The following is a 24758-nucleotide window of genomic DNA, read 5'->3' on the forward strand; positions in this document are numbered from 1 at the left end:
TCTATTGACCAGGACAATTCTTCCTCCCAAAGATATATAATTGCTTTTAAACCTGGAGAGTCTTCTCACACCTCTCCAATACTTCAATCCATATCTGTTGAGACCGATACTTTGCACCCAAAGGTAGCCCCCAAAAATACAGTTGGTAGGGTCCCCATCTCACATCCTAAAATATAGCAATTTCTCGATATATTTGGAACTGCATTCTCTGAAAAATATCAAGGATCTCCTCTAGTTGACAGAAGGCCTGAGACTGCTTCAAAACAGTTATTATCAACCACAGATGTGTGGCTTGCCCCAGTTTAGCATCACAAAAAATCATAGAATCATCGGCATACAGTATGTGTTATCTCCAGACACCACTATCATTGTTTAACACCCTGGAACCCCTTAACCATCCCCCCCCCCCCTCCCCACCCCACCCACGCACAAAATATTTGCCTTCTTGAGCATACCATTCAAGCCCCTTCCACAGCAATAATGGAAGGGAAAGGTGAGAGTGGATCTCCCTGCCTTAGCTCTCTTAGCCCTCTCTAAGATGGAAAGAAACCCTCAGGGGAGCCTTCTTAAGGGGCCTCGGTTGGTTAGTGTTCTATAGTATGACCTCATTCTCCAAGAATCAGCATAAGACTAGCGTCAAACCCCCAGACTGCCCAGCTCGGAGTGGCCCAAACAGAAAAAAATAACGAAACTTCAATATGCCTATCTATTACAGAGATTGGATTAATGCAAAAAGAAAGAATCAGGGATATTCTCAAATACTCCGTCTCACAGGAAGAGTTGTCCATGACTGAAGGTGAAGAAATGCATTAAGTGAAACTACAGTATGTCTCAACTTAAAAGGATTTTGTTTTTATATTATTGTTCAATGAAATTCAATTAATTAATTTCATGTCCAAAAACATTTTAGAGATTCTTGTTTCATATTTTTGGTGTCCATTTTATTTTACATTATCTGTTCACAGAGAAATATAAAGGGCTAGTCCACATTATTCGTTTACTAGTGTCATTGTATTAATATAAGAAATTCAAACATTAACAAAAGTACAGGGCTAGCCAAGTTTAGGCCAGCACAGATCAGCCCCTTTATGTGGGTTTGCGCTGAGGTACTGATTCAGCCCCCTTCTCTTCATAGATAAATTGAGCTTGGACAATCCCTTTGACAGGTCTAGCCGGGCCTCAGTATAAATGAATCTGTCTGGCTCCATGCCAGCTTTTTTGATTTACTTAGCAGCTAACTCACTTATAGATAAAAGAGGCTACTTTAGAGACAAAAACACCAACAAAACACTACTCCGTAAAGAGTAGAGCTTTACAAAGCAATCAGCAGAGTAGTTTACAACATGATAATGCCAACAAGTAAACTAGAATCATCTCTAACCAAAAGAATATGCCTAACATCTCAAACTAAAAAAATAGGCTCTCTATAGGTAACAATAATTTCATGTCTACCTAAAAATAAAGACAACACTATCAAAGACAGAAAATAGTGAAAATGACATTTTTCATGATCTACGTGAGTCTCCTCCAGGTGGAAAATACTAGACACCAATGAACGAGATGTTGCTGGAACTCCCAAAATATCTACATTAACATAAAGCAGTAGCTGATGAGGTACTTGTGCAAACAAACTACACGTGATGAGTATCTGTAGTCATGAGTGGCCAACATAATAATGATGTGTGACACTGGATGCAGTAGTACAATAAATTGAAACTTGGCCCTGATATCAAATTGTAGGTTGTAGCACCATCAATGGAAGAAGGGAGAGAAGACAGAAGATGGAATGATAATGGGGAGAATGAGTTAGAGGAATGAGAGAAAGAAGGGCAGAGAGAAGGAGAGAGAAGGCGGAGAGATAAAGAGAGGGAAAGAAGAAAGGAGTAAGAAAACCAAGATAAGGAAAGAAGTTATAATACCAAATGAGCAAATATTAATCAAGTCCCATCAGCAGAAAGCACATGAAATTCCTATTCATAGAAAATGGAGTTTAGGATTTCAAAACTCAAGAAAATACTAGAATTCTATCTCTAACTAAAAAGATAAGAACTTGTTCCTAACTAAGAGATAGATTATCCTCAATTTTTTTGAGAATGGTAACAGTTAATCTATATATTATCCTTAATTAATAGACAGGATTTTATTTCTAACTAAAAGAGAAACAAAATCAAAGATAGAAAATAGTGATAATGATATCTCATGATCTATATCACTTAAGGAAGATAAAAATCAACACATCTATGAGAGAAACAAGAGTGCTTACCTCTCACTCCATCAAGAATCCCAAGCTTTTTCAGCTGCTCTGCATGAATATAACAATTCAGAATTCAGTTATGAGAATATTATTTAAACCTGATGGAAGAAAATTAAATTGCTCAAAGGCATTCTCTAGCTAATGGGCTAATTCATGTGTTTTTGCAAAATTTTCAAGAAAAATACGAAATTTTATAGTCTCTACCAACAAGAAGCTTACAAGGTTGGCATTTAACGAAAAGGTAATAGTAATTTCCAGTTCCTATCCTACATACGACATCTAGCTAGGCCCAGGGCAAGGACAAAAATATTTACAGTAAACCCCAAGAACAAACTACTATAACTACAGAGCCCATACAACAAACTTAAACATTATTTGTTTCAGTTCATGGAGGAAGAATGAGTTCACTGCACACAGTCTAACCTAAAATGTAATTCACTCGAGGAATGCTCAATTAGATCAATCGATTCAATATTGTTGATACCTTCTCTAGGGCACATTTCTATCTTGAATTATAGAAGATCCTCAAGTAACTTAGTTCCAATGTCTTAACAAAATAAGATGGTCAATGAGAACACGGAATTACAAACAATTTCTAGATTTAAGCAATGGCGGATTTATGTTCAAAAAAAGGGTCACGTGAACCCATGGTCACCCGATTAAACTCGGCATATTATTTTATGTGTATAATTCTTAAAATATATCTATTATTACCTTCTGGCACCCAAGCTACAAAAGGCTTAGTGGTGCACTTGGCTGAAAGCTAAGTTATTTACCTAGAGGTTCAAGGATCAATCCCCACTTATGCATTTTTTTTCTCCTTTCTTTAGTAGTGCACCCATCTACTAGAAATCCTAGATTCGCCTCTAGATTTAAGGAACACTAAGTTGACAGTTTAATTTGGTAGTACGGCGAGTTGTGACATGATTGTCACACCCGTGATTTGCTAGACCACTATTTCCATGGTCGAAGTTTGGTTACATGCTAAGGAATAAAGGTTGAAAAAATCACTTAATCCACCAACTACATAAACATGCATGGGAGATCCATTACCCCGAAATTTAAGGTTACTACCAAATCTGTCAAGTGATGAAATCCATACACCGAATTAGGAAACCAACAATCAGCACTAACTGTACAGAACACCGGCAAATGTAGAAGTGTGAAATTATAGAGCCTACTGCACCCTATTTCACAGAACCAACCTTGAATAGTTTGCAGGCCAGACTGAATCCTCTTCAAGCACTCCTTAAAAAGTCCTTTGGGACGGTTAAAAACAACTACTGTAAGGTCTACCAATGCATATATAGCACCTTTAGGTAGCCATTCTCCATCAATAGGAGGTGGTGCCAATTCAAGCTTGTCTTCCCAAGTCCGTCTCACACTTCCAAAGTATATCGGTTCAGAAAATTCTTTGTCAGTTCCTGTTAAGTTATTAAGTTGCTCCTCAAGGTGAGCTTGTTTTCCAGAAAGAGCAGATCTGTCTCTGTAATTTAAATCAGAACGAGAGAGACTTTCATTCACTGCATCAAGCTCCTTAGTCAGTTCCTTGATCTGTTGCCTCCTCTGTAAATCAGACTTCATGGCAGCATCCAATTTGTCAACATGTTGAACAGCATTCTTGTAGTCACATATCCGGAGTAGATAAAATACATGCAACAGCTCGTTGTAAAATAGCAAACCAAGGCATTGCTGTCTCTTTTGGATTGAATGAAAAATAAGAACATCAGTTGACATCATAAGCCCCATTCTAAAGAATCATCATTTATAAAAAGAATTGTATTAATTGTCTCAGCAATGTATCCATTCAAGATGTAGATTCTAGAAGGTTCAAGAGTGGAGATATTGTAGTAAAGAAAGGAACATATGTTCCTATTTTCTGCAAAAGGACTCCACAGCATATATATACAGAGGAAGAGGAAAAGCACTGAACTCACTTTTTCTGATTCAATAGATTCCCATATTATATTGCATCTGTTGACAGCATCTTGAACGGAACTGTCATTCTCCCATTGCATGAGGTGCACATGCAAAATCGAAGTTGCAAAAAACATCTAGTAACACCAAGAAGAGAAATAATGAATATTACAAATAACCAGATCATTAGGATATAGCTTATGACTCTCAGATTAATTATTTTGAGTCAAAGGTAACCATTTGTATTAACCATAACTTAACACCTAAAAAATGTTAAAGTTAAGAACTTTACAGAATCATACTTACAGCCAAAAGTCAGTGCCCCTATTCAAAAGCTAAAACTTATACATTGCCAATTAAATCTACCAATTCTCCTATATCCCCCCACAAATTCTGTTTACACCAAAAAAATAACAAACTAAGACAATCAGATTAATGACCAAACAAAAGCCATAAATCATCTGTATCAGAAATATAGGTGTGTCTTTGTGAATTAGAACAACATAACCATGGAACAATGACAGACAGACAGACCTGGCACTAGGGTCATGATGACACTGGAAGGAATCCAATTGGACACATGCTAGCTACCAACAGTTTGTCTCCCAACACCAATATTATAGTTTCTTTTTAATATCAAAACCCATGTTTAACATTAGAGCACCTCTATTGGAACCAAAAAAGGACAAAACAATATATAATAATAAATTTAACATGGGTTACTCTATGTAATAGCAGGAAACCACATATCCCCAAAGCCTACAAGAATTATGAAAAACAAAACATTCGACTATCTCCAACGCGGTATGGGAGTGCCGAGAAGAAAAGGAGAAAATAAATTAACTGGGGAGTAGGAGGTTAGTTTGTGAATTGGAGGAAGAAAAGAGAATGAGACAGAAACTTGTGATTGAGACATTTGGTACAATGTAATGATAAATTGAAAAGTCAGAGTTGCAACTGATATAAAGTTAATACTTCTAATTATCTAGGTCAATTTTTGGTGATCATATACGCTATGACTAATGGAATTGATAGAATTTTCCATATTACACAATCCTTCAAATATACCCTTTTGAGGTGTGGGATATGCACCGCATTTGATCAATTCACTTATGGTGCATTGACCACAACTATGACAAGAGGCATAGGTTGTTCGGGGTTATAAGTCTCAGTTTTGGTTACAAAATATATGCATGTGTGTGTATGGGTGAGTGTGTGCGCGCGCACGTAGACATGCACCTATTTAAGTAGAGTAAGAGGAAATTCTGCTATACATCAAGATATACTTGTGGAATAAGATAGGCAACTTCAGAAATTATTCATATTTGTTTTGGTTCTATGACTTTTCAATCAAGTATATACACACACATACATTATACTCTATATATACTAGTTCTAGCTCAGAACCCATACCCGCATGGCCGCACTCTTAGTTGCATCGCCAAATCATAATATTTAGGAAATGACAAATCCGACTATCTATATACATATCAGAAGCTTGAACGAGTAGCCATGTAACATAGAGCATACTTTCTTAATGGATTCTATATGTAATTCTCAATGGGATTAGGTCATACGATAAGAGGTCTTTGTTTCTTGGACAAGTTATGCAGGCATTATAATGCAAGGACTGTAATCCAGTGAACCATACTATTGGATTATTATAGTTGTTATGCCATATTTGATTCATCATAATTAAATATGGATATATGGTGTACCATTTAAAATATGTGTTTGCTTTGAATTAGATAGTCTTGTTTGCAATTATACCTTTGACCTATATTAAATCCTATTACCTATCTAATATTGGTTTCTAGTATCATATGTTGTACTCCTACCTTTTCAGCATTTTATGTAAACCTTGTGTGACTGGAAAAATAGTTTTAAGGAAAGGGCAAAGGTGCAAATATACCCCTCAACTTTGCGATTAAGAGCAGATATACCCCGTTAAAAAAGTGGTGTATATATACCCTTGCCGTTACAAAATGGTGCAAATATACCCCCGCCCTTACACAAATAGTGCAAATATACCCTTTTCGCTAACGGAATTTTTTTTTTTAAAATCATTTCGCTTATTTTTTAATTAAAAAAAAATGCCATGTGGCTTTAAAAAAAAAAGTCTACTAATTTTCTGGTGGGTCGGGTCTGCTTCGTTTAAAAAAATATCTCCGTGGCTTTAAAAAAATAAGTCTACCCATTTTTTTTAAACGAACCAAACCCGACCCACCAATAAAAAAAAATTATCATGTGGCTTTAGAAAAATATGCCTCCTCAAAAAAATGGGTAAGACTTCTTTTTAAAGCCACATGATATTTTTTTAATTAAAAAGAAACTAAATGATTTAAAAAAAAAAAAAAACCGTCAACAAAAAGGGTATATTTGCACTATTTTTTAATGGCAGGAATATATTTACACCACTTTTATAACGGGGGGTATATTTGCTCTAAATCGCAAAGTTGAGGGGTATATTTGCACCTTTTCCCTTAAGGAAAAAATGAAGACTTTTGAAACTTGTGATCTTAAACATGTTAAACATTTGTGTGGCTATATAGCTTGTGAAACTTGCAGCCTTAAACATGTCATAACATTTGTATCGTAATAAAATTTTGCCATCAAAGGTAAAAATGGGAAGTTTAAGTTAAATTGTTTGCAAATTTTTCTTTTGATAAGTAAATTGTTTTCAAACTTAGAAAGGGAATTGTTTTCAAACTTGAAAGGGGTTATTATTTTTGGAACAGGCTAAAAGGAAATTAGGGTCACAGAAACAAGAACATTACTATAGTACAGTTAAAATTATATATAATTATCACTGTAAATTTTAAGTATGTCAAATAAAAGAATTTTCGAAGGAAAATTAAAATTAGGTATACTAAAATATGGGTAACTAAATAAATAAACCGTGTGCTCCTCTTTTAAGCATCAAAACTGTATTTTAACTAATTTCATGTAATGAATCAATACTATAAACATTATTAGAAATAATTGAAAGATATGAAGAGATAATTAACTAAAGGGCATTTTTGACATTTACTTGTCTAATACAAGCATTATTACTAGGCTTAATACATAGTTTACCCCTGAGGTTGTACTCAAATTCCCTTTACACATCTCTCAATCAAGGAAATTACTTTACACACTAAAGGTTTTTTGAAACGCGTCCAATATACCCACCACTTTTGTACTTACCAACTCTTTTCAAATAAGTGTTTCAGCCCCAATAAGGTAGTGCACGTGTCATTAAATTTAAAAGAAAAAATACTAAAATTTTCTTCTCGTCAAAATTTACTTTCCACCGGAAAATCCCGCAAAATTTTCCGGTGTTCCTCGCAAACAACATGAAAACATCATGTTTCTTTATAGCCTCTGTAACTGCAAAAGGAATGGACCATTGATAGCTGAAACTTTTAAGAAAGCTCTGTAATTTCATGTTGTTGGTTTTTGAAACAAAGAAAATACAGGAAAATAAAGAGGAAGAAAACTTTAAGAATTAGAGTTGAATGCAGTAGAGTACAAGAAAGAAGAGTGCATATGAATAGAAGTTGAAAGTTCGATATATTTTTACTGTAGTATAAGACTACAATTTATAATAGAAAATACTAACTCAAAAAACTAAAGATAAGCAAAGATAATCTGCTAAAAATAACAAATTCCTAAAGACTAGGAAATACTATTTATTCAAAATTCAAATTGAAATCAACTCCTAAATACTAGGTCTAACTAGTTGACTAGGTAAAACTTAATAAATTACTCAGTAAAAAGATTTGCAGTTCTAAAGCAAATATTCAACACATGTTTTAAGAAATCATGTTTCTCCCTTGTGTTTGCTAGTGAGCCTAGGAGCTTGGAAGAGAACAAGCTTGGTGAGGCTGCTTTGGGTTTAGTGTATAACTCAATTAGCCAATTGATGACTCTATTACACAACTTTTCTGAATTGATGATAGAGGAAAAGAAGACGTTAAAGGAACAAAGATAGCTTCAATCGGAGATGGTAGTTCCGGCATGGGCAACTTTCACGGAAATGTTCCAGTGTTTTGGCTGAGGGGGTATTTGAGGGAGCTGAAAAGGATTTTCGGAGCACATTTGGTCAGAGCTCGCTGGAGATGGCAGATTTGGAAGCTGCGTGAAGGCGAGATGGTGGAGATCTTTTCTGCACAGATATTTTTGGTCCAAAAATGGATTCACTCACCTCTTTTAGGTTAACAAGTGATTCTGAGAGCGTGAAGCGACAAAATCCGACAAGGCCCTGCTTCACTTAATGCATGATTGGAGTGTAGCGGGATTTTAAAAAAAAAGACAAATAAAAATTTTGATGCCATTTGCAATCTGTGACGTATATGGTGTTTGTTAACCTAGAGAAGGCATACGACAAAGTCTTGAGGGAGGTTTTATGGAGATGCTTGGAAGCTAGAGGTGTCCCTGCAGCATACATTAGAGTGATTAAGGACATGCGTGATGGAGCAAAGACCTGGGTAAGGACAGTGGGAGGTGACTCGAAGCCCTTACCAGTCATGATGGGTCTGCACCAGGGATCAGCGCTTAGCCCGTTTCCTTTTGCCTTCACGATAGACGCCTTGACGTGTCACATCCAACGGGAGGTGCCATGGTGCATGCTATTCGCAGATGACATAGTTATGATTGATGAGACGCGAGGCGGTGTTAACACGAAGCTGGAGGTGTGGAAACAGACCCTAGAGTCTAAAGGTTTCAAGTTGAGTAGGACTAAGACTGAATACTTGGAGTGCAAGTTCAATGGCGTGACCCAAGAAGCGGACGAGGACGTGAGGCTTGATACCCAAGTCATCTCCAAGAGAGGAACTTTCAAGTACCTGGGGTAAGTTAGTTATCCAAGGCAATGGGCAGATTGACGAAGATGTCACACATCGTATTGGAGCGCGATGGATGAAATGAAAGCTCACTTCCGTCGTTGTGTGATAAGAAGTTACCGTCAGACTTAAAGGCAAGTTCTACAAAGTGATGGTTAGATCAACTATGTTGCACGTGGCGGAGTGTTGGCCTGTTAAGAAAGCTCATGTCTAGAAAATGAAGGTAGCAGAAATGAGGATGTTGAGACGGATGTGTGGGCATACCAAGAGAGATAAGATTAGAAATAAAGTGATACGGGACAAGGTAGGAGTGGCCCATGTAGAGGATAAGATGCGGGAAGGGAGGTTGAGATGGTTTGGACGCGTGCAGAGGAGATCCGTTGATGCTCCTGTGAGGAGATGCGAGAGGTTGGCCATGGTTGGGCTGAGAAGAAGGAGAGGTAGGCCTAAGAAGTCTTGGGGAGAGGTGATTAGGCAGGATATGGCGCAGCTTCAGCTTACCGAGGACATGACCCTTGATAGGAGGGTATAGAGATCGAGTATCAAGGTGGAGAGTTAGTAAGTTGCGCACAGATTTCTTTTCTGTACTAAGAGTAGTAGTATCTTTGTTACGTCTGCTATTATTGGATCCCTAGTACTATCTGATTGGTTCTTTCACTCTGTTATCTTATTATTTTGCTGCTATTACTGCTTATTATTAATGTCTATTATTACTGATGCTTCTCTCCTTGAGCTGGGGGTCTATCAGAAATAACATCCCTACCCGTCACAAGGTTGGGGTAAGGTCTGCGTACACTCTACCCTCCCCAGACCCCACCTCATGGGATTTTACTGGGTAATGGGTATGTTGTTATATTTGCAATCTATGACGCCAATATTCATAATTCCACAGATGTAATTATTGAACTTGGTACATTGTTACCTATAATTTTGTCAAAAGCCAAGGTTCACGTCTCTCGTTACACTACCAAAATATGTCTTGTGACTGTTGTACAGGTAAATACTCAGTAGACATGGGGATCAAAGGCTTCCCATTTTGCGTCCTTGATGCATATACGGGAACACAAACACTATTGATGCAAATATAATAATCCAATACCAAAGTATAGCAATTAAGAAACTTTAAAATCAAAAAAGAGACCGGAAATCAAATCAAATCAAATAAGAGTACAGAAAAAGTAATTTACGGCTCCAATCAACTTTGCCACTAGGCGACACCAAATTGCTTTTATCTAAGATATTGTGCAGGTTTTATCTAACCTGTAACTCTGGATAGCACATTTGAGTTGCACACATTAGGCCGTTTTCCAGTGCGGAAATTGAACCATGATGATCTCCCTCAATTGTAAGAGCAATTGCTAGCTGAGAATTGAAGTTACAGTACCATAACCTCCTGGAAAACCTTCAAGAAAGTAGTGCAGTTACAATCACAATGAACCCAGCATGTGCAAAGTCAAATTTAACACCGCCTTAGAACTCAATGGTGAACATTTTTAGAGCTGACTACACTTATACATTATTGGTGATCATATCCAAAGAGACTTAGCTTAAACATGACGGGCATATCAATAAATTAACCAAGAACTTGAAGTGCCCATAAAATAAAAAGAGGAAAATCAGTAACTTTGGCAAGTAGAAATGATACTTAAATTGCTTGAGATTCGAAAAGATATTCAAATTACTTATGTGATACTAAAAGAAAGGTGCTTAGATTGTTGTAACATCCCGACCCTTTGCTTTGAGCACTTGAATCCCGTTCCTTGATTTGAGACTTCCCACATGTCCATGTAGTTTTTTGGGACATGACGAGATGGTTCGGGTTGGGACCTGAGGGACTCGGGTGAGTTTTGGACTTAAAAATCACATTCAGCTGTTGCAAATTTTGTTATCTCTGTTGGTGTGTCTCAATTGCGGAAGCCATCACATTTGCAACCAAAGGGGTTGCTTTTACGACAGATCAGAATCTGGTGAAGGCTCACTTTTGCAATGAGCCTGTCGCAATGGCAGAGCCGCTTTTGTGGCAAAGGTGTCGTAATTGCGATGGATCCCTGTAGTATAAAAAGGCTGAATTCGGGATTTTTGACATTTTAGCTCCATTTTTGGACGAGCTAAGCTAGAGGTTGAGAGATTTTTGGCTTGAATTCGACATATATCACCATGGCAATGATTCTATACCTAATATTTTTTAGAAGGAAATTCTATACCTAATATTAGTGATTATACACGATTATATGCTAGATTTGAGCCTTTAAACATGGGATTTGAAGTGTGAAATTGGGGATTTAGGACATGAACCCTAGACCCTAGTTGATAAGGTAAATAATTTTATTAACAATTGGGGGAAAACCACGATTACAAGCCGCCTACCAATAGAAGAGAACCTACACCAAAATATGGTTCTCAACAAAAGAGATCCAATCCTCTATACAAATTGAGTCCTCGTAGATGCACCAAAAAGAAACTAGAGATAAAACACTAATGTGCATTTTTGGATTTTTTATTTTTTTTTTGACAAGGTAAGTATTTTATTAACAAATGGGGAACTTTTGGTATACGAGCCGTATACCAAAAGAAGAGAATCTACACCAAAATATGATTCTCAACAAAAGAGATCCAATTTTTCCCATGTTCGAGCATGGAAAGATGATCTTGAGGGATTAAAGCGTACTTGATTTGAGGTAAGTTAAGACTTTGACCTTAACAGGGGAATTTTTCCCAAACTTAACGTTTTATATGTTCTTTGTAATGAGGGGGTAGCTTACATATGGCATGACGATCATATATGCGACTACCGAGCAGTTGAAAGGGGTTTACTTGGAATGCTAGAGCATAGCTTTACTTTCCATATATGTAGTTGATCATATGATCTATGTCTTGTTGATTAATCTTGATTAGTTTACATACTAGAAGAGCATGATTTATCTATGTATTTGTTGAAGTTATAATTTAACTTCTACATGCTATACATTGTGTTATTTTTTTCTCTGCTCCTTATTCTTGATATGATAATGTTGTGGAGGTGTGCTATGGAGATTTGGGAACCATCTGAGTCTGATACTGACACAGTAATGGGGATCGTGTGAATCCAATTTGATACAGACATGTGGGGACTATTGAGTCCGTGAGATTATTGATATGATTGATGTGTGCGTGTGGATATGGATTTGTCCCTCATGAGTCACCGACTTGGTACCTTCCTTGCGGTGTGCACATTGGTTGTGTTGAAAGTTGATTCTGTTGAATTTGGTTTGTACCAGGAAGTGTTAAAGATAGAATCTTTACTAAATTTCTTAACTTCTACTAGCTTTTAATTAATTATTTGAGCTGCTATCTTCTGTGCTTTAACTGCGATAGTAGTCTAATTGATATTAACGGCTTATATAATGCATATGTCTCTTGTTCCCTTTCGTTTCTCCCTTTTCTCTCTTTCGATATGTTGTACAGGTTGAAGGTATTGGTTGTCTTTTAGTAATGCTTGCCACTACTCTGTTGCGGGCAGTCTATGATACTTGTTGAGTACGTGTTGGTGTGCTCATACTACACTTCTGGACTTTTTGTGCAGGTTTGAATCTTAGTACTTGCGAAATCCGTGAGTTTAACATCAGTGGTAAGCTGCTAGCCTTGTTCCGCATTGGCCATGGCGTCTGTCCTATTCTAGTCTATTGTATTCTAATTCAGTCAAAATATGTATCTTTCGCACACAGTTGTATTTCCATTCCCAGTTTGCTCATAACAAGCATAGCCAAATGTTAGATGAATTTTGGTTTTTTAAAGCAAATATACCACTAGACCAGCTGTCTAGTGGCTAATATGAATTTTAGGTTATATTTCTGCATTGTATCAGATTCTTATCTCTAGCTTGATATTTATTGCTGTTATATTATAATGTTTTGCACTGGCTTAATTTAATTTGCTTATTGAATGTCTTAGTTCGCCTGACTTGGGATAGTTGGGTGTCATCACAGCATAACGGGATTTGGATCGTGACAATTGCTTACCCAAAATTCCAAATGTCCGCCACTTAGTAATTATGACAGTTAAGGCCATGATGCAACAAACAGATTATTATATAGTTGTAAGTGTGCCCCAATTTTTACAACATACCCAGTGAAATCCCACAAAGTGGGGTGTTAAGAGGGTAGAGTGTACGTAGACCTTACCCCTACCTTGGGAGGTAGAGAGGTTGTTTCCGGTAGACCCTCGGCACAAGAACCAACAATTCAAAGCAGTATAAGTGTGTCCCAATTTGGTTTCTTTTATTTGGTAAACCTCACCAAATAGTTTTTTTCACTCCCCTTTGTGACTCGAACTCTCAACTTCTTGGTTAGAAGTGGAGGACTCTACTACTAGCTCTTTTGTTGTAAATACAGCTTCTACTAGCTTTTGCGCATAAATGTGCTATAACAGCCATCGTCAATAGTAATACAAGGTGTAAGAGAAGGCATACCCATCTTCAGAAGTTGTAATAAGTTCCAAACCCTTGTTCAGTATCTGCTTTTGTGAAGGAATAGCCCCCACTAGCTGGTAACACTGGCTCAACAAGCTATATGCTCTGCATTTGAGTTCAAAGCACGACGGAATGGACTTCAACAGCAATTGCTAAACCATGTAAGCATATATTAGTAGAAAGAATTAAAAATCCCGGTCCAACAAACACAAATTGTTTAATATCCCACCAAACCCAATATCAAAAGCATAAATAAATAATAGGATGAAAGAGGTCCAAATGGAACAAACTGAAATTTGAAGATTCATAGCCGAAGACAGCAACTAGTTTGGGATTGCAGCCCCTAGTGATCAAAGAAGTGGAGTGACAAGGGAACCAAGGTCAGGTAATGAGTTCTTCCCACTTACTTAAGTCTTGATGTTTAGAGTTACTCTTGTGTTTTTCGTAATTTAACACTCAAAAGAAGTTGTTTAAAATATCAATCTACTTATCAAATACTAAAAGAGCATTTCTCAAAAGAAAACAAAGTTTCTCTTTTCTGAAAAGTTTTATTTCAACAAAAGTAGAGTTTTGAACAGGCTGTGAACTCCAAATGAAAAGCATAAGAAGATGACTTACAGAGCGTTCGAGGTGGGATTTGGCATGGTTGACATTATTGGTGTGCTTGAGTAGGAGAGTAGCAATGCGGAGTCGAGTTTTAACCTCTATAATAGGAAGGAAAGAAACTTGGGATTGACATATAGCTTCCAAGCATTTCACCGCTTTTCCAATTTCTCCCTTCTTCTCCTCATAATCTGCCAGTCCCCAAAGCCCCTCCGCTACTCCTTCCATTCATTCACTCACCACTCGCTTCCAATTTGGTGGAATTTCAAATTCGGGACTTAACTATCTATCTGGGTCAACCCGCGCAATGAAATCAATGGGACGCTTAACACATCTAAATCCCTCTCTTTTAGACCCTTTTTACAAGTTAGGGTCTCGCAAAGACCGGTATCTACCCTGCTTAATACTCCAATGCTTATGTAATTTTATTTACGGTAAAGTGTCAGATTCCCGCGTAGTCTCATAACTAAATTATATTTGTCCTTGGTTATATATTTTTTGATATATTTGCGCTATCATTCAACTTTAGGATCACATTTGCCCCTATGCTCCATTTTGGGGCATAATTACCCTCCGGCCATTAAATCTCTTTGTCCCCATCTTTCTTTTCCTACTTGCCGCCTACGTGAAACTTTTTCCTCCCAATTTAAATTAAAAATAAACCAACCATCCCCTCTCCTTGCATTATCTCCTCCTCCACGCATGGAAAACCTCTCTCCATCTTTAAGTCACACAAGTCTTTATATTTCAAACTATGTTTCTATAATACTCTCCCGTTCATGTATATTATCAGGTTTCTATTATGAAAATTCATGTTTATGTAAATTCCTTTTGTTATGGATTCACTACTCTTAGTATATGATTAGTCTCTTAATTTCTTAATAAACTCGATGTATTAACCTGTAAATTCCTAGATTTTGAGGTTGTTACACCTCTCGTTTTCGTCGTAGGAGAACCTATGGTTTCCTAGTCGGGTATGCCTTTGGAATAGAGATCCGAGCTCGAGTTTGGAGGTAGAAAGTGTCTTACCCCGTGTATAAAGGTACCAACAGGTGTTCCTAGCAATTTACAGGATTAGAAGTTGAACGAATCGACGCGATCTGAACTAAATCGGAGAAGTCTGCAAACACGAGTCATCGTCGACGGGGCCGTCGACGTGTCGACGGACCGTCGTTAATGCGGCGTCGATGGGCTTCTGCAGCCCTGAATCAGCAGGTCGACGGAGCACGTCGACGGGTCGTCGACCCGCTTGTCGAACCGCACCGCTGTAACTTTCTAACTCCGAGTATAAATATGCGGTTCACGACTTTATTTCCCATTTTTCCTCCATTCCAGATCAGAGAAACCCTAGTATTTTCTCTCCCAACATTTTCCATCATTATTAGTGGTGATTTGGTAAGATCCTAGCCCCGTGAACCCGTGTTTGTCAAGAAGAAGGCTGTTTCTAGGGTTTCTTCAAGGTTGTGAAGCTTAGGAAGTTGGAGTTGAAGTGATTCTTGGAATCTTAGGCCTCTCAACGTATGTAAATGATTTGTACCGTTGTATTTAAATTATTTACCAAGGATTTTAGTAGTTTTAAGCAAAAAGAGGATATTTGTGGAAGTGGTAAGTTGATGAAGGTTAAGATAGTAATTTGGGGCTATTTTAAGAGATGATTGGGAATAGATTTGAGTATATTTCTATATATATATAAGTGTTGTTATTGTTGTTGTGGTTGATGTTGGATTGAATGGGAAGTTGAAGGATTGTTAAGCTTATAAGGGAAATGTTGCCCATAATTTGTTAAGCTCTATTCGTATTCAAAATGATTAGTAGGCGAGGTAAATAGTCTAATTAAGGCCTACGTTATCTTGATTGTAGACTTACGAGCTCAAGGATTAGAAGTTGGATAATTGGATACAGTTCGAGGTATGTTAAGGCTGTCCTTTCTTTCTTTTGGCATGATCCTATGATATGAGTCAACAAGCGAGTAAGCGAGCTTCCATATTACTATACTCTTAGAAGCATTAGGAGTACTTCAGTCTTTAATGTTCATGCACCACATTTATGATTGTTCCTTCTGTTCATAGGTCCAGTTCTATGTATACAATTTATTCATGCATTACATTCATTATATATCTAAGCACATTGACCCATGACCAGAAAGCATTATATACGCGAATAATAGATATATGTGGGATATGAGAAGAGAGATAGGCATTATACACGCATTACCACTTGATCAGCTGGTGTACCATGATGATGATATAGGGATCGGGGTGCACGTACCACAGCAATGTATATGATGATGGCCACAGAGAGGCCAATATGATATGATGGGATGCCATAGAGGCTTGACAGGCGTTATACACACACATATATATAGATGTATGGCCTTCATTGATAGGCATGAGCATGCATATTATGCGCCCACAGTAGCATTGTCAGTTACACAGATTTATGCAGACGCATGCAAATACTAGTTCATACAAGCACATGCAGATAGTCATTTCGGCTTATGAGTTTAGATCTTATTCATGATTCTTGTATATATATATGTTGTTCTTATGCCTTACATACTCAGTACATTATCCGTACTGACTCCCCGTTTGCTCGGGGGGCTGCGTTCATGCCCGCAGGTACAAGTAGACAGGCAGGTGGTCCAGCTTAGTAGGACTTTTATCCAGCAGCGATCAGTGCACTCCATTTGATCCGGAGTTGCAGTCTATTTTGATATGCCATTCTTTTGAGATGTATATAGATGGGTATGACGGGGCCCTGTCCCGTCCTTCTACAGCTTTTATTCCAGTAGAGATCTGTAGACAGTTGTATGTATTAGTCAGATGATATAGCCTTGTCGGTTTCTATTCTTTTGTGTACAGTATATATAGCAGCCTAGCTGGCTTGCACTGTTCTTCAGCATGTTTATGTATATATGCAGATTGTTCAAAGTTCATGATGTCTCCTAATTATGAGATCAGTTTAAGTCATTTTTATGGGCCCTTGATGTTCAGTAAGATTCAGATCTGAGTATAGGGGTATTTGGTCGCTAGAGGTCAGACACTTGTCACGACTCATCAGTTAGGGTCGTGACAGAGGCTTTGAAAATGTCCAAATTAAGAAGGGCGCAATGTCGGCCATATCCGGGGTGTGGTTAAAGAAGAGAGTTATTAAAAACGAAGATTAAGAGAAAGAGATGAACAGAGTAAGAAGAGTCCAGACTTTAAAAAAAATTATTATTAAACACGGGAGAAAACACAGAAACTTAGTGATATAAAGACTAATGCATGATAAAAGAATTTAAGGAGTGAGGAAGTACTGATCAGGATTGTTAACATTTTGATAAACACATGAATTTTTATTAAATATTCCCTTTTTGCGAAATTATTAATGTCTAATTTCATATAGCCCCGTTATATTGGTATCAGAACTAAAATATTTTTGGACTATATTTTTCATAAGACAACACAGTTTTATTAAATATATAAGATTTCATTATCTTATTGCACATCTTACCCTGCAAAAGGTCAAAAGTACTAGAAATATTAGAAAGACACTTGTAGAATATTTAAATAATTTAGAAACTAATCATCAGTTAGAATTAGAAACTAAATATAGAAGCTCTAGAATTTAAAAACTATCTTATTTGGGAGATACAGGGTTCAACAGACGAAATAAAGAGAGGAGAAGATTATATAGAATTTATTAAACAGAAAGTAAGATATATTCCATTAGGATAATACATGCCAGATTCCGATCTAGAAGTAAAAAACGAATTAAATAGGTTATACCTAGAATATATTAGATTAAGTAACGCTAAAAATAATAAACAAAGGCTACAAGAACTAATAGATGTAATATCAGGATTAGAATATAGATTATTAGGATATATAAAATCTAGGAAATCCTCTAAGAAACAAATACCAACACGTTTTAAACCATATTAAACATCCCTATATGAAACAACACTCATTGACTAAACAAATTGTTATCAATTATTGATACTTAAATAGAGATATAGAACGTAGACGAGAGCTAAAGAAAATAGAAAAAGCTTTAAAAAAAATTTTAGAAGTAATAATTACATAAGAATTTCATCATTAACAGTAAATAGAATTTTACGAGATATTATAAACATAGATACAATAGCTGCCATAAATTGGGAATTAAAAGAAATGGAAGATGATATAGAAAGAATAGAAAATTTCCACGAGCCAATTTCATAAGTCGTGAAGGCACTAACTCTCACCAAGTTAGTAAGCCATCCACAACCCGCTAGAAAAAGTTAATAAAGGAATTAAAGCAGAAAATAAATCATTCAAGTATTAGTAATCCTTATCTTCATAAAACACGAAAAATAGAGGTACAACCATCCCCGAATCTGGTGTCACTTGTACAAGAATGACTAAATGAAGTATAAGTCTAGGCATACATCCGGAAAGTACATAAATTGTCCGAAATAAAAGACAACAATAAAGATAACCGAAGAAGATCCAGTGCCATGGATCAACTGATGGCTCACCCCGAATCGTCCAGATGACCATCACAACGGTCGGCAGTGTCTCGAACTCCACTCGTATCGGGAATAGAATCTGCACAAGAAAAGAGTGCAGCAAGTGTAGCGTGAGTACGGGGAACAACGTGTAGTCAGCAGCTTCGTCGACAGACCCTAACGAAAATGGAGACAAAGGCTGGCCTACGATTACTACTTCCACACTTAACCGCCATTAGTTCACAATAATAATATTATATCAAGCTGTGATAATCTCAGTTAAAGCCTATGTGAAGCTTCTAATCCATAAGTACATCAGGTAACCGAAATAGCAACTAAGTCCTTAGTTTATCAAGAAATCAAATAAGCACCCAAGTCCTCAATCCGTCAATCATACAAAGCCGAAAAAGGCAATCCAAACCACAATCAAGTCACAATAGACAATCAACTTGTTCAAACCACTATACAACAAAGTAGATAGGATGAATGATATGATATAAAGTGCAAATGCATGCAATGCAAGGTCTTTCCATCACCCGGTATAGACACGTTTGAATGCCAATGAATCGTGACCCACGAGGGACTCGCGAGGTCCATCTACCACCGCTCTAGAAAATCCTCGGATCACGGTCTCCACATATCATATCTCAGCCCTTTAGGCTCTTATAATTCATGTCTCAACCCCTTAGGCTCGTATACCTGTCAACTAGCCCATTGGCTCATAATCATCATCATTTCGTTCGAAATCATTTCCCTTGGGATCTTTCATTAATGTCATTAATGCGTATGAGATACCATGATAAATATGAATGTGACATGCTCAACAACAAGAAATCAATGCATACAGTAAATGACCTTACCTTTAGTTATGATAAGTATACAAGAGATATATGATAAGCATGGATATGGCATACATCACAATAAGAAGCAGGAATACACATAAGATTCCCTTTTTTAAGTTCTCATAATCACAAAGGTTCCACCTTTAGCTTCTTATACACAATAAAGTTCTGTCTTAAGATATCATCATTACTTCGTTCGGAAACATTTCCCCGCTGACCCCCATATGTATACTCAAATATATACAAAGTATGAGATACCAAATGAAGCATGATTATGACATGCACAATAACAAGAAGCCAATAAATGCCGTAAAAGATCTCCTCTTTATTCATTATAAGCTGTAAAGGCCTATCTTTAGCCGATTACGCAAAAAGTCATTATCTTAGCTTCTTTTTCACTTTTCGACGAGCATTTAGGAGTGATGAGTACCACACATAACAAACAAGACAGACGCACAATCAAAGAGACAAAAAATACGGGCTTCATACCCCACTCACAGATCCATAGAATCATACTATCTACCAGCTAGTGCCCAAAACATGGCATTCAAACCAACTATACAATTTAAATTGCACAAGTTCCCATAACATGTCACTGGTACCTGATACAAGTGCTTGTCACCTCACGAGTATCAGAACCCTCTTATTATCCTCGTTATATCCTCTTATTTAGTCCAATTTATCAACCATAATGCTTAAGTAAGAGTTTACAGTCTCAACGTGCCTGGTAAGAAGTCCAGCCAAATCACAGCAGAGCCTTGCCCTTCCGTAGAGCTTCCGAACGATTCCATCTACTCAAATACAAAATAAGCGTAAGAATAAGAGACAAACGACACCCATATTACCTTATAGAAGATTTGGGTCCAAAAAGTCAACCCATAAACCTCGTTCCAAACCCGAAAGGTTAATTTCGTAATTTTATTGGAAAACGGTTTCAACATGGTCTAATTAGTATTCTAGGAAGTCATACAAATCCATTAATACCCATAATGGCATTCTTTAATCCAAACCCAATTTAAGCCTTAAAATTAGGATTCCGAGCCACGAATGGCAAAATAGGAAATTCATCCCAAAATCAGTTTACCCAAGATTTATAGAGTCCATAACTCAAAAATCAGCTATACCCCATAAGTGTGATAGTACAAGATCGAAAGACTCTATCTACAACCACAGAGTCTCCAACTTGAGTAGATACATAAATAGGGGCATCAAGGAAATCACAGACCATATCAAGACCCATAGAGAAATATGTAGACATATAAGTAGAACCCAGGTCAAACAATACAGAAGCCATCTGGTGACAGATTGAGATGTTACCTGTAATGACTGCATCTGAGCCCTCAGCCTCAGTCCTGCCAGGAAAGGCATAACAACGAACCTGTCTGCCGATAGCCTTCAAACCATTGCGATCAACCTGCCCCGTCTGAGCTCCGCCTCTGTCGGGATGATGTCCACCTCTACCAGACTGAAACCCACCTCTGTTAGGCTGGGTGACACCTCTACCAGCCGTGTGACCGCTACGCCTAGACTGAGTGCGGTTACCCTCATAAGATCCTCCCCCTCTACCTGATGTTGGAGCTCTGGGAGCCTGAAACTGAGTACTCTGGCCACCCAGCCTAAGTATGGGACAATTTCTCTTGAAATGCCCTGTATCACCACACTCAAAGCATCCGCGGTCTAGCGTCGGACGCTGAACAGAAACGAACGAAGCCGAATAACCACCATAATCTGGAGCTCTGGCCTGAAAACCCTCTGCCTGACTGAAATAGTGCTGACTGGCCCCTGATGGGCCTCCAACTGAAGCCTGCATGGCTAACTGAACAGGGCATCCCGAATATGTTACACCTCTCGTTTTCATCGTAAGAGAACCTATGGTTTCTAGTCGGGTATGACTTCAGAATAGAGACCCGAGCCCGAGTTTGGAAGTAGAAAATGTCTTGCCCCATGTACAAGGGTACCAGCAGGTATTCCTAGCAATTTGCAGGATTAGAAGTTGAGCGAATCGAATCGACGTGATCTGAACTGAATCTGAGAAAATCTGCAGACACCAGTCATCGTCAACAGGGTTTCGCAACTGAAAATCTGCAGGCGCAGGTTGACGGAGCAAGTCGACGGGTCGTCGACCCGCTCGTCGAACCGGACCGTTGTAGCTTTCTTAATTCCGAGTATAAATATGTGGTTCACAACTTATTTCTCATTTTCCTTCATTCCAAGTCAGAGAAAAACCCTAATACTTCTCTCCCAACATTTTATGCCATCATAGTGGAGATTTGATAAGATCCGACCCCATCGAACCCGTGCTTGTGAAGAAGAAGGTTGTTTCTAGGGTTTCTTCAAGTTGTGGAGCTTAGGGGGTTGGAGTTAGAGTTGATCTTTGGAATCTAAGATCCCCTTTTCTACCCTTGTATTTGAGTTTATTACCGACGATTTTAGTGATTTTAAGTAGAGAGAGGATACTTATGGAAGTGGTAAGTTGATGAGGGGTAATGTAGTGATCAAGGGTTATTTTAAGAGATGATTGGAAATGGATTTAAGTATATTTTGATATATACATATGTGTTGTCATTGTGTTGTGGGTATTGCGGTTGATGTTGGATCGAATGAGAAGTTGAAGAGTTATAAGCTTATAAAGGACATTATTGTCTATAATTCGTTAAGCTTTATATGCATTTGAGGATGGTTAATAAGCGAGGTAAATAGTCTAATTGAGGCGTATGTTATCTTAATTGTAGACTTGCAATTTCGAGAGGTAGAAGTTGGGCAATTTGATATACATCAAGGTATGTTAAGGCTATCCTTTCCTTCTTTTGGCATGATCTTACGATATGAACCAACAAACGAGTAAGCGAGCTTCCATATTACTCCACTCTTAGAAGCCTAGGGAGTACTTCGGTCTTTGATGTTCATGTACCCCGTTTATGATTGCCCCTTCTGTTCATGGGTCAAGCTTTATGTAAACAGTCATTCATACATTACATTCATTTATATATATATGTATTTTGACCCGTGACCAGAAGGCGTTATATACGTAATATTATTATATGATATATGGATCGGGCCATATGTTCCTCGGCAATATTATTATATGATATATGGATCGGGTCGTACGTTCCTCGACAATATTATTATATGATATATGGATCAGGCCGTACGTTTCTCAGCATTACTAATATATGATATATGGATCGGGCTGAGCGTTCCTCAGCACTATGACCTATATTTATGTATATGAGCATGATTATCATTGAGAGCATTCATATTGTGCGCCCACAGAGGCACAGTCAGTTATACAAGTTTATGCAGATACATACAAATACTAGTTCATACAAATACATGCAGACAGTTATTTCAGCTTATGAGTTCAGATCCTATTCATGATTCTTATATGTACATGATTGTTCTTATGCTTTTCATACTCAGTACATTATCCGTACTGACTCCCTATTGCTCGGGGGCTGCGTTTATGCCTGCAGGTTCAGGTAGACCGACAGGTGGTCCAGCTTAGTAGGACTCTATCCAGCAGTGGTCAGCGCGCTCCATTGATCTGGAGTAGTAGTTTATTTTGGTATGCTAGCCTTTTGGATATACATGCGTATGGATATAACGGGGCCTTGTCCCGTCCTTTCTGTAGCTTTCATTCTAGTAGAGGTCTGTAGATAGTTGTATGTGTTAGTCAGATGATATAGCCTTATCGGCTCCCATTCTTTTGTGTACAGTATATGTAGCGGCCTGGCTGGCTTGCATTGTTCTTCAATACGTATATGTATACATAGATTGTACAGAGTCTTGATGTTTCCCTTTTATGAGATCAGTTTATGCCATTTATGGGCCCATGATGTTCAGTATGGTTCAGATACGTGTTGTTACGACCCAACCGGAGGGCCGTGATGGGCACCCGGGTACCTCTTATCGTACTCTCATATTTACATCTAGGTGAGCCACATGGCTTACTCATAATTTATATGCATCAATAGTGCTAATCTCGTTGGGCAACAACACATCTATATCATCATTAATAACAATGCCTATATCCATATATATAAGCCGACGAGGCTATCAAAATGATATACAAAATGTAAGCCGATAAGGCTACAAGACATCTAACCATACACAACTGTCTACGAGCCTATAAGAAGAGTATGTCACATCATATAGACGGACAGGACCCCCCCCCCCCCCCCCATGCCCATAGGTATGTACACAAAAGAATAAATACCAAAAGTTGTAGCTCCGGAAGAAATAGAGTGTCACGACCCATCCCCGTAGGTCATGACTAGTGCCCGAACTGGGCACCCCTACGCGCTCATTTACCAGATTCAGCATACAGACGACTCGTACGCAAATAAACATCAGACGTGGCTCCACACTGGTGCCTACAATCATATATACTGCACAGAAGCCGGCAAGGCTATCATACTATACATAACTTACCAAAGCATACATACACGCGGCCGATAGGGCCGCCACGGCGGATGGGCCGCCCAAACACAATTTACACAACGCGTCCAAACAAAACTGTACATTACCCACGTCTATGTCTACAGACCTCTAACACGGAACAACAGAATCAGATGGCGGGACAGGGCCCCGCCGTACCCTGAATAAACATAAACATATACATCAGAAGAGTATGTACCCAAAACGTCGGCTCCGGAACAAAGGGAGCACTCCGAACAGCAAAAGGGAAATCCTACGCCGGTGGGTCACCAAAACGTGAATCTGTACCTGCGGGCATGAAACGCAGCCCCCGAAGAAAGGGGGTCAGTACGAAAGATGTACTGAGTATGCAAAGCATGAAGTACAGAAAACAAAGACATAACCGAAGTAAAATGTACAGAAGGTGAGCACAATAGCCAGAATACCAAAGTGTTGCATCTGATGCACAAATCATACCTAAAAGGTTCCGGAAGACAAATACGGCAATCAAAATGCCAAAATACTTTGCTTTCTTTTGACAAACATTTCCGTCTCATTCACACAGAAAATCAAACACACAATTACCGCGGCCAAAAGTCCAGCGGTCACTATCACACATACCGCGACCAAGTGTCCAGCGGTTAGCATCCCAAACCCGACATACCGCGATCAGGGGTCCAGCGGTCAATGTCGCAGATACCGCGGTCAGGGGTCCAGCGATCAACATCACATAGTGCGGCATACCGCGGTCAGGGGTCCAGCGGTCAATGTCGCACACACCGCGGTCAGGGGTCCAGCGGTCAATACCACACAGTGCGCACAATAATACAAGTGGCAACTTTATTACTTTCCAAACATAAGTCACACATGCCAGAATCATGCATCACACAAGAATCGTATATCAGGAAAAATACAGAAGGTAAGTAGCTTATCCAGAATATCAGAATACTTACTTTTATATCATACAAGAATAGCTCAAGTGAGA

At 38.2% G+C, this 24758-nt stretch overlaps 2 protein-coding genes across 4 annotated transcripts in view; both read right to left on the reverse strand.

The window, feature by feature from the left end:
• The window catches only part of LOC132644358 (sister chromatid cohesion protein SCC4), a 58388-nt gene extending 43902 nt beyond the window's left edge, over positions 1-14486 (reverse strand). Inside the window, exons 1-6 of one of the 3 annotated variants that reach the window (XM_060360952.1) lie at positions 14060-14486; positions 13442-13593; positions 10255-10387; positions 4192-4308; positions 3460-3952; positions 2264-2302 (exon numbers count right to left, since the gene is read on the reverse strand). In XM_060360952.1, coding sequence (XP_060216935.1) covers positions 2264-2302; positions 3460-3952; positions 4192-4308; positions 10255-10387; positions 13442-13593; positions 14060-14272 — 1147 coding nt within the window. In that variant the 5' untranslated portion in view covers positions 14273-14486. Of the gene's footprint in view, positions 1-2263; positions 2303-3459; positions 3953-4191; positions 4309-10254; positions 10397-13441; positions 13594-14059 lie in introns of all 3 variants that reach the window. The other 2 variants (XM_060360951.1, XM_060360953.1) reach the window with 2 other exon arrangements.
• Positions 14487-20026: 5540 nt separating this feature from the next.
• On the reverse strand, positions 20027-21215 carry LOC132644108 (uncharacterized). Its single transcript, XM_060360665.1, has 2 exons — positions 20675-21215; positions 20027-20148 (listed from the first exon to the last, which is right to left on the reverse strand). Exons 1-2 carry the CDS (start codon positions 21213-21215, stop codon positions 20027-20029), a joined length of 663 nt encoding a protein of 220 aa, XP_060216648.1.
• Between the last annotated feature and the right edge of the window lie 3543 nt (positions 21216-24758).

Source organism: Lycium barbarum, chromosome 6 (assembly GCF_019175385.1).
Source record: "Lycium barbarum isolate Lr01 chromosome 6, ASM1917538v2, whole genome shotgun sequence".
In the NCBI taxonomy this organism is placed as follows: domain Eukaryota; kingdom Viridiplantae; phylum Streptophyta; class Magnoliopsida; order Solanales; family Solanaceae; genus Lycium; species Lycium barbarum.